At 42.4% G+C, this 15,220-nt stretch overlaps 1 protein-coding gene across 1 annotated transcript in view; it reads left to right on the plus strand.

Moving 5' to 3' along the window:
- The window catches only part of LOC122810691 (myoferlin-like), a 1,883,765-nt gene that overhangs the window by 530,555 nt on the left and 1,337,990 nt on the right, over nt 1-15,220 (plus strand). The window contains 1 exon segment of the mRNA XM_044082260.1: nt 2,836-3,011. Coding sequence (XP_043938195.1) covers nt 2,836-3,011 — 176 coding nt within the window.

Here is a 15,220-nt window from a genome sequence, read left to right on the forward strand (position 1 = left end):
CCAGCCACAACCTCTTCTTCCCATTTTTGTATATGTGGTCATGGTGTCACCTCAACTGATGTTGTCAAATTTTTGCCTCCCCTGCACAAAACAACATTGTTCAAGCAATGTTGATAATACCCTTGCCATTCTTTTAGCTATTATAGATATAAACACTTTGTAATCATGGTTTAAAATTGAAATGAGGCTGTATGAAGCTGGGTCTGATGTCTCTTTAACATATTTAGGTATTATTAGCCACTACAGGATTCTTCCAAGATGTTTGTGCTTCTTCTTTTTTAAATTGCTGTTAAACAAAACCTTCCAGATCTTTATCACTTTCTTCCATCCTGGCTTCCAGACTTCCTCAGGAATACCGTGCATTTTTTGAGACTTTCCTGCAGATTGTACGTCTCCATTTTTATCTCATATCCTCCAGTTAACAGTTAATTGTTGAGCTTCATCTACATCTAACATTGGCATACTTAAGTCTTCCATACATAGTTTCATTTGTGCTTTTTCTTGGTGTTCATATTTCTTTGCTTTATACAAATTTTCATAAAATGTCTGAAGTATCTCTAATACCTTTACAGGATCACTGGTTATTTTTCTTGTTATAGGCTCCTACATTTGGCAACAACACTTTCTTCTTTCAGTTGCCTAATCCTTATGCTAAAGTTTTTCTGCTGTAGAGTTATTATCAAAAAACAGTGCTGGCAACAATCTTCCTAAACCCATACATATTATCCAGATATTCCCATATTTATCTTTAGCACTCCAAAGTTGAGCCTGTTCTTGTTCTGTGAGATTCTCCTTATTCTGCAGTACTTTAACCTTTGCCAGCTCCTGTAAGTAATTCATGTTACCTCTTAACCATATCACTTTTTCTTTTATTTCTACCCTATTTTCATTTTATCATCTTACTAGCTATAACTGCTGAAGAAATTTCTATCTTCCCTAATAACTCTGAAATAATTTCCCCTACCCATTACTTAAATCCCTCTGTCCCTTGCCAGTAGCCCATTAATAACACAAATCTACCATTATTATCTTAAGTAAATAAATTAAATCATTAAATAAATGTTCAGTGTGAGTTGAGAAGTCTAATGGCAGCTGTACATTTTGTTCTTATGTTTCCATGGAGGCAATCTGACTACAGGTGCAGGCAGTAAAAGCCAGATCACTTTTTAAATCTAAAACTTAATGTTTTCTGAAAGCATAAAAAGCTGCCTTTTGCATCTGGTAGGGGAATAGAGGTAAGAAAAGAACAGACAGCAATCAGTGCAAGTGGGAAGTTTAGGTCAGGTAGTGCTTATGTGTGTGGCTGTTGATTTGAGGCAGTTGTTCCTATCTAGAGGGGTAAAATTGATTGCTTTGAAGATGTGCAAAGTTTTGTGTATTTGTTTAAAGTTAATAGGAGATGGGGTGTTTTGAATGTATTTCGTTTTTCTTAGGGTTATCATTAACATTGCTTGAAAATGTGGGATAGATTCAAATGGAAATTAGAAGAAACAACTGTACAAAATATCACCTTGCCAGACATTGGTGTGTGCATGTATAACAAAACTTGTAAATACACATTCAAAAATTATGATTTATAATAGGTGGGAGCAATAGCTTTTTATCATAATGTCTACACTATCCATATTATCTTGAAACGTAAATGGCTTTTCAGGTATAGACAAAAAGAAAGGAGTATTAAAATATAGCAGTGCAGCAGGAGACATATTTGGAAAAAAATGAACATGTGAATTTGACAAAGAAAGGCTTTCAGAATGGATATTCAAAAGCATATCAGAGACAAAGGAAAAAGGAGAATAATTATACTAGTTGCTAGAGTGGCACCGACAGTGAAAGAAGGGGGGAAGAGTAAATAATGATAAAGTTCTAGTAGTAAGGGGCTATTGGCAAGGGAGAAGGATTACACTACTATATATTTATATTCTGCCAAAAGCTGCTATTATGGGCTTAACAAAATGTTGGAAGACATAATCAGCTCTCAGCAGGGAATGTTATTTACAGCTGGGTACTAGAACTTAATTTGCAATAGTGAGGATGTATCGGGGGACTTAGAGGGGAAATACAACAAAAGACAGTAGATTTCTAAAGAAATTTATGAAAATATATGGTATAGAAGGTGTGAGATGTGAATTCAGAAGTAGGAACTTGGCCAGTATTTACATATTATTCCCCAAGGTATAATAAATGGGCAAGACTAGACAGAAATTATATTTCACAGAAACATTTGCATTTGATTTAAAGCTTTGACACACATCCAATGACTAATTCAGATCATGCACTAATAAAAACTAAGATAAAAATGCAGGTTAATGAAGTAAAAATGAGACATTAGTGGTTCCCCACATGCCTGTTAAAAAGAGAGAAATTGAAGGAAAGGGTAATAGAAATTATTTGAGCTTTATTAGGGAAGGCAGAGATATCTTTAGAAGTTATAGCTAGTGAGTGTGATACAATGAAAATGGACTTAGAAATAGGATAGAAATACAAAAAAGAAAGAGCTATGGTTAAAAAGTAATATGAATTGCTTAAAAGGGCTAACAAAGGTTAAAGTATTACAGAATAAGGTGAATCAAGCAGAAGAAGAGATGCAAATACAGAGTGCTAAAGAGGAAATAGGGAGTATCTGGATAATATGCATATGTTTAGAATGATTGCTGTTAAGTAGCTATTTTTGATAATGACTCCAGAGCACAAAAACTTTTAGCACATTGATTTACACACTAGAAAGTAGAAAGGTTTATTGTCAAACTTATGGAGTCTATAACAAGAAAAATGACCAGAGATCCTGTTGAGATATTAAGAGATTTTAAAAAGTTTATGAAATTTTGTATAAAGCAGAGAAGCATGTAAATCCAGAAAGATCACAAATGGAAATGGAAGACTTAATTATACCAAGGTTAGAATTAGATGATGCTCAAAAACTAGCAGTTAAGATAAGAGGAGACAACATAAAAATGGTGATGTGTAATCAATATGCAGGGCAGTCTCCAGAAATAGATGGCATTCCTGTGGTAATTTGAAAGTTGGGAGAGAAGAAAGTTATAAAGATCTGGAAGATTTTGTTTAACAGTATTTTAAAAGGACAGGAAGTACCAACATCTTAGAAGAAAGCTGCGGTGGCTGTATTACCTAAGAATGGTAAAGGCCCATCAGACGCAGCTTCTTACAGACCAATTTCAGTTTTAAACCATGTCTATAAAGTGTTTATTTCTGTACTCGCTGAAAAACTGGCAAAGGTGTTGCCAAAATTGCGAGATATGAATCAGTGTGGTTTTGTGGGGCAGAGGCAAATATTTGACAAAATTAAAACAAAATTATGATCCAGAGGGAAGCAGAATGTAAGAGAACACTGCTGTTGTTGTTTGTGTCTTGATGCAGAGTAAGCATTTGGCAGACTAAGCTGGGCTTGTATTATTAGAGCAGTTGGAGCATTTTGCATTCCCTGATACAATAAGGTTAATTAGAAGGCTATATGAAGGAATGGAGGCAAGAATTAAAGTGGGAGGGTCCCCTTATGGCATGTTGCATTTGCACAGAGGAACCAGACAGGGATGGTCTCTTTCCCCTTTGTTATTTGCTTTATATTTAGAGCCATTGGCAAATAAAATTAGGGACTCAGAAATGCTAGGATCCTATGTTGTCTGTTTTCATCCAATTCAACATTTGGGTTGTCAAATCTGACCATATCCAAACTCGGCACCTACTTTTAGAGCTGTGAATATGAGGCTGTAATTGTTCCCTTAGCCAGAATTCCCTCCTGTCCACTAAATTACCTCAGGATCTCATTTGGCGACTAAATCAGCTAGATGTGTGTCTGAGAGCTCCATCTTTCATGCTTAGTGAATTTTTTTTTTTTTTGCATTTACTGACGAAAACTTTGACTCCTCCCTCCAATTAGATAATTGTTTACTGTTTAATCTTACTATACTGCTAATCATAGGTTTAGATAGTGATTAGGTAAATTATACTGTTTTTTCCTTGAGTGTCTTTATTATTGTATTCTACTACTTAAATAATTGTTGATAAATTTAGCTAAGTATGATTTATTATACATAAAATAGTGTGTTTTTCCTATTCATCTTTTATGTAGTTGTGTGTGTTGTCTAGCTGGAAGTGTATGACTTTTGCTTATTGTTACTCTAAAGTCAGAGAAACCTAAAGGTTTTAAAAAGTACTCGGCTTGTTGAAAGAAAATTCTTCCTCAAGACCCACACTGTCACTGTGTTTATTGATTAGGTGTAGCCCACCTTCAAGTAAAGTGAAATATTTGTGCTGCCTGTGGGACTAGAGCTGTGCAGACTGTGAAGATATGTGAAGGCTGTCAGCCTAGCCAGATAGAATTTTGTGGATAATTCTGTCATTTGTAAATATTAATGTAAGCCATATGCTTATATGTGAAGGCTGCCAACCTAGCTAGCTAGAATTTTGTAGATAATTCTGTCATTTTTAAATATTTTTTCTTAAATGGAAGAAAATGGTGTTAAATGTTGAACTTCAAAAATGTAACCACATTGCACTCTGCTGGAGGAAAGTTGATAAGTCAAGCATTGTATAATTGTTTGATCTCAAAACTCGGAGCCAAGATGTCTGGATGAAGGAATTCTTGCTATTGTTTTGAGACCAGAGTTAATTGCCAGAATTTGCATGTATAATGTATTTTATTGTTGTAGCTTCCTGACCAGGTGCAAGATCAGAAGGGCTGCTAAACTCTGAGTTTCTGTTAGCCTGGGAACCAGAGAAAAAAATGATGTAATCTGAAATGAGTCAGTAGTACTGTGTTATCAATTTAAGGACAGAGAGACTGAGGGCATTTTGCATTTGTCTTTAGAACATTCAACATCACCAGCACTATCTTGCTCTATATGTACGTTTATTTTATAACTGTGTTTGCTCTTAGATATAGCTAGGAAATAGGAATATTAGACTAGTTGTTTTTCTGTATTGATGTCAGAACTATTCTACTGTATTATTTTAAGCATTTTCCTGTGATCTCTGAACTCTTGACTAGCACTGTGTAGTAAGAATTATTGTCTTGTGTTTTTATTATTTATTATTAAATATTTTTAAACCTTTCAACTGCAGCTGTTTTGTGTAGAGATAATTTAAGCTCTAGAGTACATTGCATGTATACAGTGATACTGTACAAAGCCACTCCAATAGCCTTGCTGTTCAGTGCCACTCCAGTAGTCTTGTTGTTTAGTCACACTTACCATTTGGATAATAATATTGCACAATAATAATTAGACACCTCTTGGTAAGGGCTTTATTAGTAGCTGATAGTGGTTGGTGGCAGTGATTACTATCTTATAGCCTGGCAGGAAGGGGCATAGCTGGAGAAACTGTGCCAGCCTTCCCCAGGAGTGTCTGTGTATTTGTATATAACTCATATCTCAAAGTGTGTGTGCGTGTCAGCTACTTGGGCAGGGACACGAAGCATTGGTTGGACAGAGAGGGTGCTGGAGGTTTTAGCTTGACCACTAGGCTGAGATCTGGACCTATAGCTGTGCCAGTGGGGAGTCGTATTGGGGATCTGGAGAGAAAGGGAGAAACCATCCCCAGACTGACTGTGATCTCTGTGTGCTCTTAAGGGAAATTGTACCTTACTGTGTGTGTATTTGTTATCCTTCCCAATGTGGACACCCCTCACTGGTATTAGTGGTGAGGAATGAGGCTCCTTGATTGCTGGGCCATTGCACGTGCGTCACACAGACAGAAAAGATAAACTTATCCTAAAAGGCTTGCTCTGTCCTCAGACAATGACATCAGCTTACTCAACAGTTCTGTCCACTGCTAACAAGCCAGCTTCATTTTCCACAAACAGCAAAACAGAGAAAAGGAAGGAGATGGAAACAGAGAGGAATGGAAAAGTTCTCAGCGAAAAGATCAGAGGAAAGAAAACTGGAAGAGAAGAGATCTGAAAAATCAAGGAAAAGGTCTCTGGACTTGACTGATCATTTGAGTCTAACACCTAAAACACAAAGAAAGTCAGATCCACCAACTAGTCAGATTGGATCTCCTTCTTCCCTGGCTAGATTTTCACAAGAGCTGGTGAGCCCTTGCCTCCATTCAACTATATTACAGGAGAGAACATTCTACATGTAGCTGTCAACCTCTTACTCCAACAAATCTGGGCAAAGTCAAAAGTAATGGGGGGACAAAACCCCAAAATAGGGCACATTTTTAATATTGCTCTTATATACTTAGAACGTTGCTGGAATAAAAGATCTTGTGTTATCATGCATTATTTGATGGCTATAAAATCTGAAACTCAAATGGCTGTCATCATTTAGTGAATTCCATCCTCACTGATTTGCCACAAAAATCCAGAAAATCACAGAATTTATGAGGACCAAAAATACAAGGCAAAAATCTGGACATTCTGCTAAAATCTGTACAGTTGTATGATTCTACAGGCCTCCATTGGTGGCATCTTCACTGAAGTCAGCCTGATCCACTTGAAACCTTAATGAGATGGATGTCAACCAGATGATTAATAAATTCATAAGGACATAAATCCAAGTGGGAATCGTCCTGGTGCTGCTCCCAAGGGGTGCCCTGGGTACAGGCTGGTTTTCCCTCCAACTTTTTCTATGGTACTGGTCTGAGCATCGGATCTGGTTCCGATGGGTCTGAGCCCCTCTGTGCGCACTTCAGTCAGATCCAGCTGTTCAAGAAACTTCAGTGTTGACTGCATCCCTTACTCTCTTGACTCCAATGCTGTCCATTCAGAATGAGTCTCAGAGCCCAATTGTTGCTGTTGGGCGCACACTGGTAGAGTTTAATCAAGCCTCTCGGAGCTTTTTCTTTCACTTGGGCCTTGGCACTTGACAGCTGGGGCCCCAGGTCATGTGGCACAGCAGGCATAAAAGGACCCTGACTATACCTCTCAACCTCTTAGAGTAAGAAATCTAGACAAAGCCATATATAAAAGTGGGGCAAGGCTCAAAAATAGGGACACTTTTTAAATATTGCTCTTACAAACTTAGAAAGGTGATAGAATAACAGGTTTTACATTAGCATGGATTTTTTGAAGGGAATGCAGTCTGAAACTCAAATGTCTATCATTATTTTCTAACTTCAGCCTTTAATAATTTGCACGTAATTTGCCAGAAAACCAAAATTTTATGAAAAATGTACCAGAAATATGAGGCAAAAATCTGGACATTCTGCAAAAATCTGTACAGTTGAGAGGTATGATTATTGCCCCTGATATAGTACAACCCAACACTAGGAAGCCTGACAGAATTTTAGTGGCACCCAGAAACAGGACACATTGCACAAAAGGTAGCAGTAGCCACACAAAAAAGCAAGGGAGGTCCTCTGTTCACCCCATTAACAGGAAGCCAAGGGCATTGGACAGATTGAGAAACAGATGTATACTTCAGCAACTTTCACTCTCATATCACTGAATTACCATGCACACTTAACTCTTTTTCAGCAGGACCTGACCAAGGAGATTTCCAAGTCCCTCTCGGGTAGTTTACTTTCAGATATTCAAAAATCAGTGGGCATCCAGCTGTCTATCCTTCAATTCACTGTCTATGAATCTATGACAATTGGGTGTGCTATGTAGATCTCCAGGATGCCTACTATCACATAATAGTACAGAGGTAATCTAGCATATTTCACATTTGTGGCTGGGAGCCAATCATTTCAAGTTCAGAGTACTGCCATTTGGTCTTGCTTCAGCTCCCGAGGTGTTCACCGAAATTACAGTAGTGGTGGCAGCTCTCCTCTGAAAGCAGATCCAGGTCTTCCCATACCTAAATGATTATTTCCTAACTGCTTCTTTCAGGGATCCACTGACACAACATCATGCAATTGTACTCCATCTTTCAGATCTACTGGTAATCACAGTAAATCAATTAAAAAGCCAACTGTTTTAATAGAGTTTATAGGGTGTCTTCTCAAAACAGCTCCTCAAATCTCCCAAGGTTCTAGATGCCAAATTGCTATCTTTACAAATAATTTGAAAACGAACAAAGTATAAACTGTGAACTAAAAACAAAAAACATCCCAAGCTAATGGCACAAACAAGCAATTTAATGCAGTTCAGTAAGCACTTTTGTAGGTACAAATGCTCCTACTTCTTCAGACTGAATTACAAAGTTAGTGAAACACCTATAAATAGCATTCAAAAATAAACACATGACAATCAGCTGATCAATGAAATCCAATAAAACTTGAATAGTAATTTAAAAGCAATTAAAGTACAAATAAATCAGTATGCATTCAAAATGTATAAACAGATATAAATAGATATAAATAGAAATAGAAAATTCCATATTTAACTGGTTTATAGTTTATACCCTAAGAATAGGCTAAAAATTATCTCTTCAAATTCTTTAACTTTAAAATGCAAGCTACAGAGCATGCATCATTTAGCCTAGGATATTTGAAAGCATCTAGTTTAAGCTGCCACAACAGCTCACGCTGTTCCAGCCATAAAGAAAATGGCCCACCCCTTATATGGTTAGAAATGTGATCAATTACTCTAAAGGAAAATATATGTCCAGGATTATTAAGGACGTGTTTGGCTAAAACATTCTTAGGTTTTAAATTTCTTATGGCATACTAATGCTCATATATTTGTTCCCTGAGTTTCCTGTTGGTTTTGCCTATATAGAAATCAGGACAGGAATTACATTTAGCTAAATAAACACAACCTTTAGAGTTACAATTATATCTCCCATGGCAAGAAAATTCCATGTTGTTGACCTGGTAGTTAAGTCCAGTGTCAGTAAACCTACAATAGGGCAAGCTTCACACTTAAATATACCCTTTGTTCTCAATATTTGGGACGTATTACTTCCTAAAAGGTATTTCAAATTAGAACCTCTTCTAAAAACAACTGTGGATATTAAAGGTAATCTCTTCCTTACACTTTCATCTGCTATGATAACGTTCCAATTCCTCTCAAGAATATTCTTAATGTAATAGGAGTCACTACTAAAAGTTGTAATAAAGGTGAGGGAAAAATCAGTACAAAAAATATTATTATTATCATCTGACCTAGTCAGGTCTAACCTACTATTTGAACTGTTTATGTACAGAACCTCATCCTCTTCTGAGCTATTTAAAATAGCTTTGAAATGTCCTGAATTCCTTTTAGAAGTTACTTCACTAATTAAATCATCAATAAAATCATCAGGGTAGCCACGATTCAAAAACAGATTTCTTAAAAAATTACACTCATCCATGAAATCAACAAAGATAGAAATCATTCGTCATTCTAAAAAAACCTTAATCTGTCTATAGGCTGTATTAATTTCATTTAAAGAGGCTATTGCATAATTGTCTGTATCTAACATTTGTTGCATGCTCGTTCTAAAGTACGTTTCACTCATTATGGCTAAGCCTCCCCCTTTATCTGGTTTAATGACTTTAACCCTGCAATCCTTTAAAACATTAATCAAATCCCAATCATTCTTACTAAAGTTAGAAACATTAGACATATGTCGAACAGAAAGAGTAGTTTGAGTACTGGGGTTAAAAGTTTTTGAATGCATATTGATTTATTTGTTCATTTTAATTGCTTTTTAATTACTATTCAAGTTTTATTGGATTTCATTGATCAGCTGACTGTCATGAGTTTATTTTGAATGCTATTTATAAGTGTTTCACTAACTTTGTAATTCAGTCTGAAGAAGAGGGAGCATTTGTACCTATGAAAGTGCTTACTGAACTGTTTTAAATTGCTTGTTTGTACCATTAGCCTGGGACATTTTTTTTTGTTTTTAGTTCATCTTTACAAATAATGGCAACTCAAATAATTTAAGATTCTTTTCCTCAAGCAGGATTGATTGTTTGTGTGTTAGGGTTGATGTCCTCTACCATCTCATTAGTCCCACTTGAAAGATACCACATGAGAGTGCTACAATGGACTCTTTCAGTACAGTAGTCGCAGAATCTACACCCCCTTCTTGCCAAATTTGCAGAGATCATATCAAATGGTGGATTACGTCCCCAACTATAACTGAAGTAAGACCTTTTTGTCCACCCATTCCCCAGTCTACAGTGACTGCAGATGCTTCCTCCTTCGGGGGGGGGGCATTTTGAGGGGAAGAATGGTTCAAGGCACTTGGTCACCCTTAGAGGACAACCTTCACATCAGCATTTTGGAGATGAGAGTCGTCCTTCTAGTGTTGCAGGCTTTTAAGGACTACCTACCCCAGGAAGTGATATCCATTCAAATGGACAATATGTCAGTTGTCTCGTACATCAACAAGCAAGGATATACACGTACATACTCACTTTGGCATGAGGCCATGAGAGCATAGCAATAGGCAATGTCTTCTCATCATTTTCTGATATCAGTGCACATTCTGAGATGTCAAATGTACTAGTAGACAAGTTTAGCAGGTCAGTCATGTTACCTCATGAGTGATCACACAACCAGACAGTAGCAATGGAGAATCTGAAGTAGGTAGACTTCATTTGTCTGCAACCTGTGGGTATCGGATACGACCTCGGATCCGAGCCGGCATTCCAAAAGCTTAGGCTCCGAGCTCCTAGCTCCTCCCTCTTACCCATAACCCCTTGCCAAGCCCTGACTGACCTCAGATTTCGTTTGCCGCTTTCAAGTTGCGACGGATTCCAGAGCTCCTAGGGACAGATAAGTTTTTCTGACAGAAAAATTTTCAAAATCCTTAACTTTTTTGATTTAATTAGTTAGAAGTGATTGTGTTAGGCTTTCCTCTCTCTTTCTTTTAAACTTTTCTCGGGTTTTGCGTAGTTTGTGTGTGTGTGTTTGTTTGAGGCCTGTTAGGGCTTATCATGTCTGAAGCCCATAAGGCTGTATTCTCTAAATGTACCGAGTGTGGCCATAAGCTGTCCCCAGCGGATGGCCACACTCGTGCGTCATGCTTGGGGTTGAGCACCTGTCATCTGGTTGTACCATTTGTGCAGGGTTCAACCCCCGAGCTTTGAGGGAGCGGAGGTCGAAGCTGGTGTTGGCGGGACTTCTCCCTCCAGATACCGCTTCGGCTTCTGCCCCTTCTACTCAGCAAGCAGTTGCTGTGGACTCTCCTCCACCGGCTGGGACTCAACCTCCCTCTAAGTTGCCGGAGGAGAGAGAGTCTTCTAGGGAGAGAGAGAAGAAGGAGAGGCACAGGGAGAGGCACCACAAACGGAGAGCTGAAACCTCCAGTTCGGCTCCTCCATCTAAGCGGGCCTCCCCTGTGCCTTCTAGCTTTCCTCCTCCTCGGCTCCACTCCCCTCGGTTCTCTCCTGGGCCCGAGGAGGAGGAGGCTAGCCCTTCAGTGAGGTCCCCAAGGCGGCTCTCTAGGTCCGCCGTGGCCTCCACCAGATCCACATTCTCCATGAGTGAAGCAGATATGGACCGGATGATGAGGAAATTCATCCAGGCCCAAATGCAAATGGGAGTGCTCCTAGCCCCCCCCCATCTGGGAGGGGCTTCAACCCCGTTTTTCGCCCCTTTGGCTCCTTCTCCGACCCATACCATGGGTTCGGAGCTGTCTGCGCCGGGCAGAGTTGGATCCGGGGGTGGGTCGGATCCGATAGGTCGGCGCACCTCGGATCCGTCCCATCCCTTGAGTGCTTGGTACCGGACCCGACCTCTCGAGCCGAGGACCGAGCCTCGGATCCGAGGGAGCTGGTGTGTCTTCGGCTCCGTCCAGGTCGGAGCACACGGTCTCGGATCCGACGGTTGCTCCGGCTCCGATCCGTGCGTCGGATCCGAGTGGGGGTCGGCTCTCGGGGTTTAGAGAAGCTGGCTCCCCCTCGGCCTTCGACGTAGTGGAAAGGGCACTGTTGAGGATGTCCAGACCCCCGGTCCCTGCCACGGCTCCATCCCACACTCCCTTGCAATTGGGCCAGGCTCCCACCAGCCGGTCCCAGGGACAGCCCGCCTCGATGTCCCAAGTAGTTCCCTTGGAACATCCAGCTGCGGAAGAGTACTCCTCGGACAGCCCCGATGAAGTACCTCGGGCGTAAGTGCAAAAGGAGGCACATGGACTCCCGAGTCCGTTACAAGACACAGACTTGGATGAAGGGAAGGCTCCCAAGATCACCCCTGAAGACGTCTCATTTGGAGACATTATGGAAATGTTAAGGATCAGGGGGTGGTCTGCCCCAAGGCTTCCTCAGACGAGTCTGTGTTCTTGGAGGCATTCGAGGCGGGCCCATCTACCTCTTGGGTGTCCCTCCTGCCGACCCTCTGGTGGACCTTATATCCATCAGGCGTGGAAGGATCCGGACACCGTTGAGCCTGTACCCAAGCGTCCTGACCGTATCCTTTCCTCCCGGACCGCACTCACTGGAGCAAGGGCCCCCAGTATATGCCATGATGATGGCTGCAGCCACTAAGAGGAATTGGCCCAGGTGAGTCCCTCTATGCATCCTCCGGGCAAGGAGTCCCTCGATGGATCGCATTGGGAAGCGAGTTTTCAGTTCAGCAACCTTCTCTTTGAGAGCGCTGAACTACATGGCACACGTCATCAGGATGCAGCGGGATCTGATTAAAGAATACGCTGCATCTCCCCAGAGTCCATGTCGGGTGAGGATAAGCAGGTATACTCCACCGAATGGCCACTCTTAGAGCGGTTTCTAACACATCTATGCGGCTACTTTCTCACGCTACCGAGGGAGCCGCTAGAGCCAGCGGAGCAGGCCTAGTCATGAGGCGGCAGGCCTGGCTCCGCCACTGTGATTTCGCAGAGCCCTTCAAGGCGACTTTCGAATGCCCCTTTGATGGTTCTGCCTTGTTTGGCAAGACTGTTCGAAACACTGGTCCAGAGCGAAAAGGACGGAAGACGCTGTCTGCCGTCGAGTCCGCTTCTCAGCTCCCCAGAGGTCCTTCTCGAAGAACCAAAAGGGACAGCCGAAGATGTGGTTCCCGAAATGGCAGCAGTCCCAACCTGCTCCGGATACCCAGTCCTCCCCTGGCAGAGGAGGACAGGGAGGCCGCCATCCTAGAGGCAGGGGGGCTCCTAGAAACTTTGGGTCCAGAGAACCTTTCTCTGAGAGACCCACGCAGCAGCCCTGAAGGGTGGCCCGGCTGTCCGTCTCTGGAGGCAGTCGGGGCGTTTCTCGAGGCACCTAACTACTTGGGAGTCCATCACATCAGACCGTTGGGTGCTTCGTGATATCCAGAGGTTATACAATTCCCTGTACAAAGTTCCCAGATCTCGCAGCCTCCCAGATGTTCCACCCGACCAAAGGGAGGCAGCAGCTATCAAATCGAACAGCTGCTAGAAAAAGAACTATCCAGTCGTCCCCAGATCAAACCGGTCAGGGTTTTACTCCAGGTTCTTTTGGTGCCAAAGAAACGGGGACTTAAGACCAATCTTAGATCTTTCCCTGCTGAACCTGTCAGTAACCAAGCAAAAGTTCGGATGGTCACCCTTCAATCTATACTCCCCCTCTTGAGGGAGAACGACTGGATGTGCTCCATCGACCTCAAGGACGCGTACTACCACATTCGCATGGACAGACGGTCCAGGAGGTTCCTTCGCTTCTGGCTGGGAGCCAGTCATTACCAGTTCAGGGTCCTCCCCTTTGGTCTCACCTCAGCCCCCAGGGTGTTCACCAAGGTTCTAGCGGTGGTAGCGGCCCACCTGAGGCTCCAGGGATTACAGGTCTTTCCGTACCTGGACGACTGGCTCCTTACGGCATCATCAAGGCATCTTCTGTGCTCAGCCAGGGACTACTTTCTTCGACTAGCCCCAAGGCTGGGCATCACTGTCAACTGGGAGAAATCTTTACTGCACCCCACACAAGCTATAGATTTCATAGGAGGAAGGCTAAACACCAGGTCAATGCGAGCCTTCCTCACTCCAGACAGAATAGCCAACCTGAAGTGTCATGTAGCAGCGGTCCTGCAACCATTTCCGACTGCAGCTTCGGTCCTGAGGGCCCTAGGTTCGATGGCGGCAGCTATCCCGCTTCTTATTCATGCACGCTTACGCATGCGGGTTCTTCAATGGACTCTTCAAGTTCAGTGGTCCCCTCTCTGTTCCTCTCAACACTCCGATAGCGGTCAGCAAAGCGTGCAAGGATTCCCTTCTTTGGTGGCTTCTTTCTCCGGAGCCCCTGACAGGGAGACCTTTTTGTGCTGCCTTTCCCCGAGCCACAGTGACCACGGACGCTTCTTGCCTCGGGTGGGGGGGGCATTCTGCGGGAAAGATTGTCCAAGGCACGTGGAACCCCACAGAGATGTCGTTGCATATAAATGTCCTGGAAATGAGGGCGGTGCTCCTAGCGTTGCAAGCACTTCACCACGTTCTTCCTTCAGGGACTATTGCGATTCAGACAGACAACATGTCGGTAGTCTGGTACATCAACAAACAGGGAGGAACCAGGTCCTATCCCTTTGTCGAGAGGCCATGAGAGTCTGGGAATGGGCAATTTCCACCAAACGCTTTCTGGTAGCAACGCACATTCCGGGAAAATCCAACATCCTTGCGGACAAACTCAGTCGCACCATTCTTTCACCTCACGAGTGGTCTCTCAATCCTCAGGTAGCGAGGAAGATTTTTGCCGTTTGGGGCAACCCTGTTGCGATCTTTTTGCCTCTCCTCAAACGCCAAATGCGACAATTTCTTCGCTCTGCTTCCCCACCAGGGAATTCCCGAGATGCGCTGGTGCATGCTTGGCCTCCCGGTCTCCTTTATGCCTACACCCCACTACCTCTGATGCAGAGGCTTCTGCAGAAAGCCAACAGTTTGGGGAGCAGAATGTTTCTCATTGCCCGTTCTGGCCTCGTCAACCCTGGTTCCCCTTTGTATGGTCTCACAAAATCAATCCACCCTGGATTCTGGATCCGGTTCCGGATCTCATCTCCCACCCTCTGGGAATTTCGGTTCCCAATCTACGCACCCTGAAATTGACAGCTTGGCTGCTCCAGTTCCATCCTTGATTAGGACTCCCGTATCTCGTCACGGTCAAGGCCATCTTAGTGGCAGCTCATAAACCTTCCACCAGGCAGGTTTATCGGAGTAAATGGAAGAGATTCTCTATTTGGGCAGTTCAGAGAACTTTGGATCCTTTCTCAGCACCTATGTCAGCAGTGCTGGATTTTTTAACAGACCTCTGTCATCAAGGGGCAAGTTCTTCCACGATTAAGGTACAACTGGCAGCCATCTCGCATTATCACATTGGTCATGAGACAGCTCCCCTCATGACGGCGAAATTATGCAAAACCTTTCTCAAAGGGATTTTTTTGTTGAGGCCTCCAGTCAAGGAGGTTGTACCACCTTGG

This window comes from Protopterus annectens, chromosome 9.part0 (assembly GCF_019279795.1).
Source record: "Protopterus annectens isolate FY-2018-M chromosome 9.part0, PAN1.0, whole genome shotgun sequence".
In the NCBI taxonomy this organism is placed as follows: Eukaryota; Metazoa; Chordata; order Ceratodontiformes; family Protopteridae; genus Protopterus; species Protopterus annectens.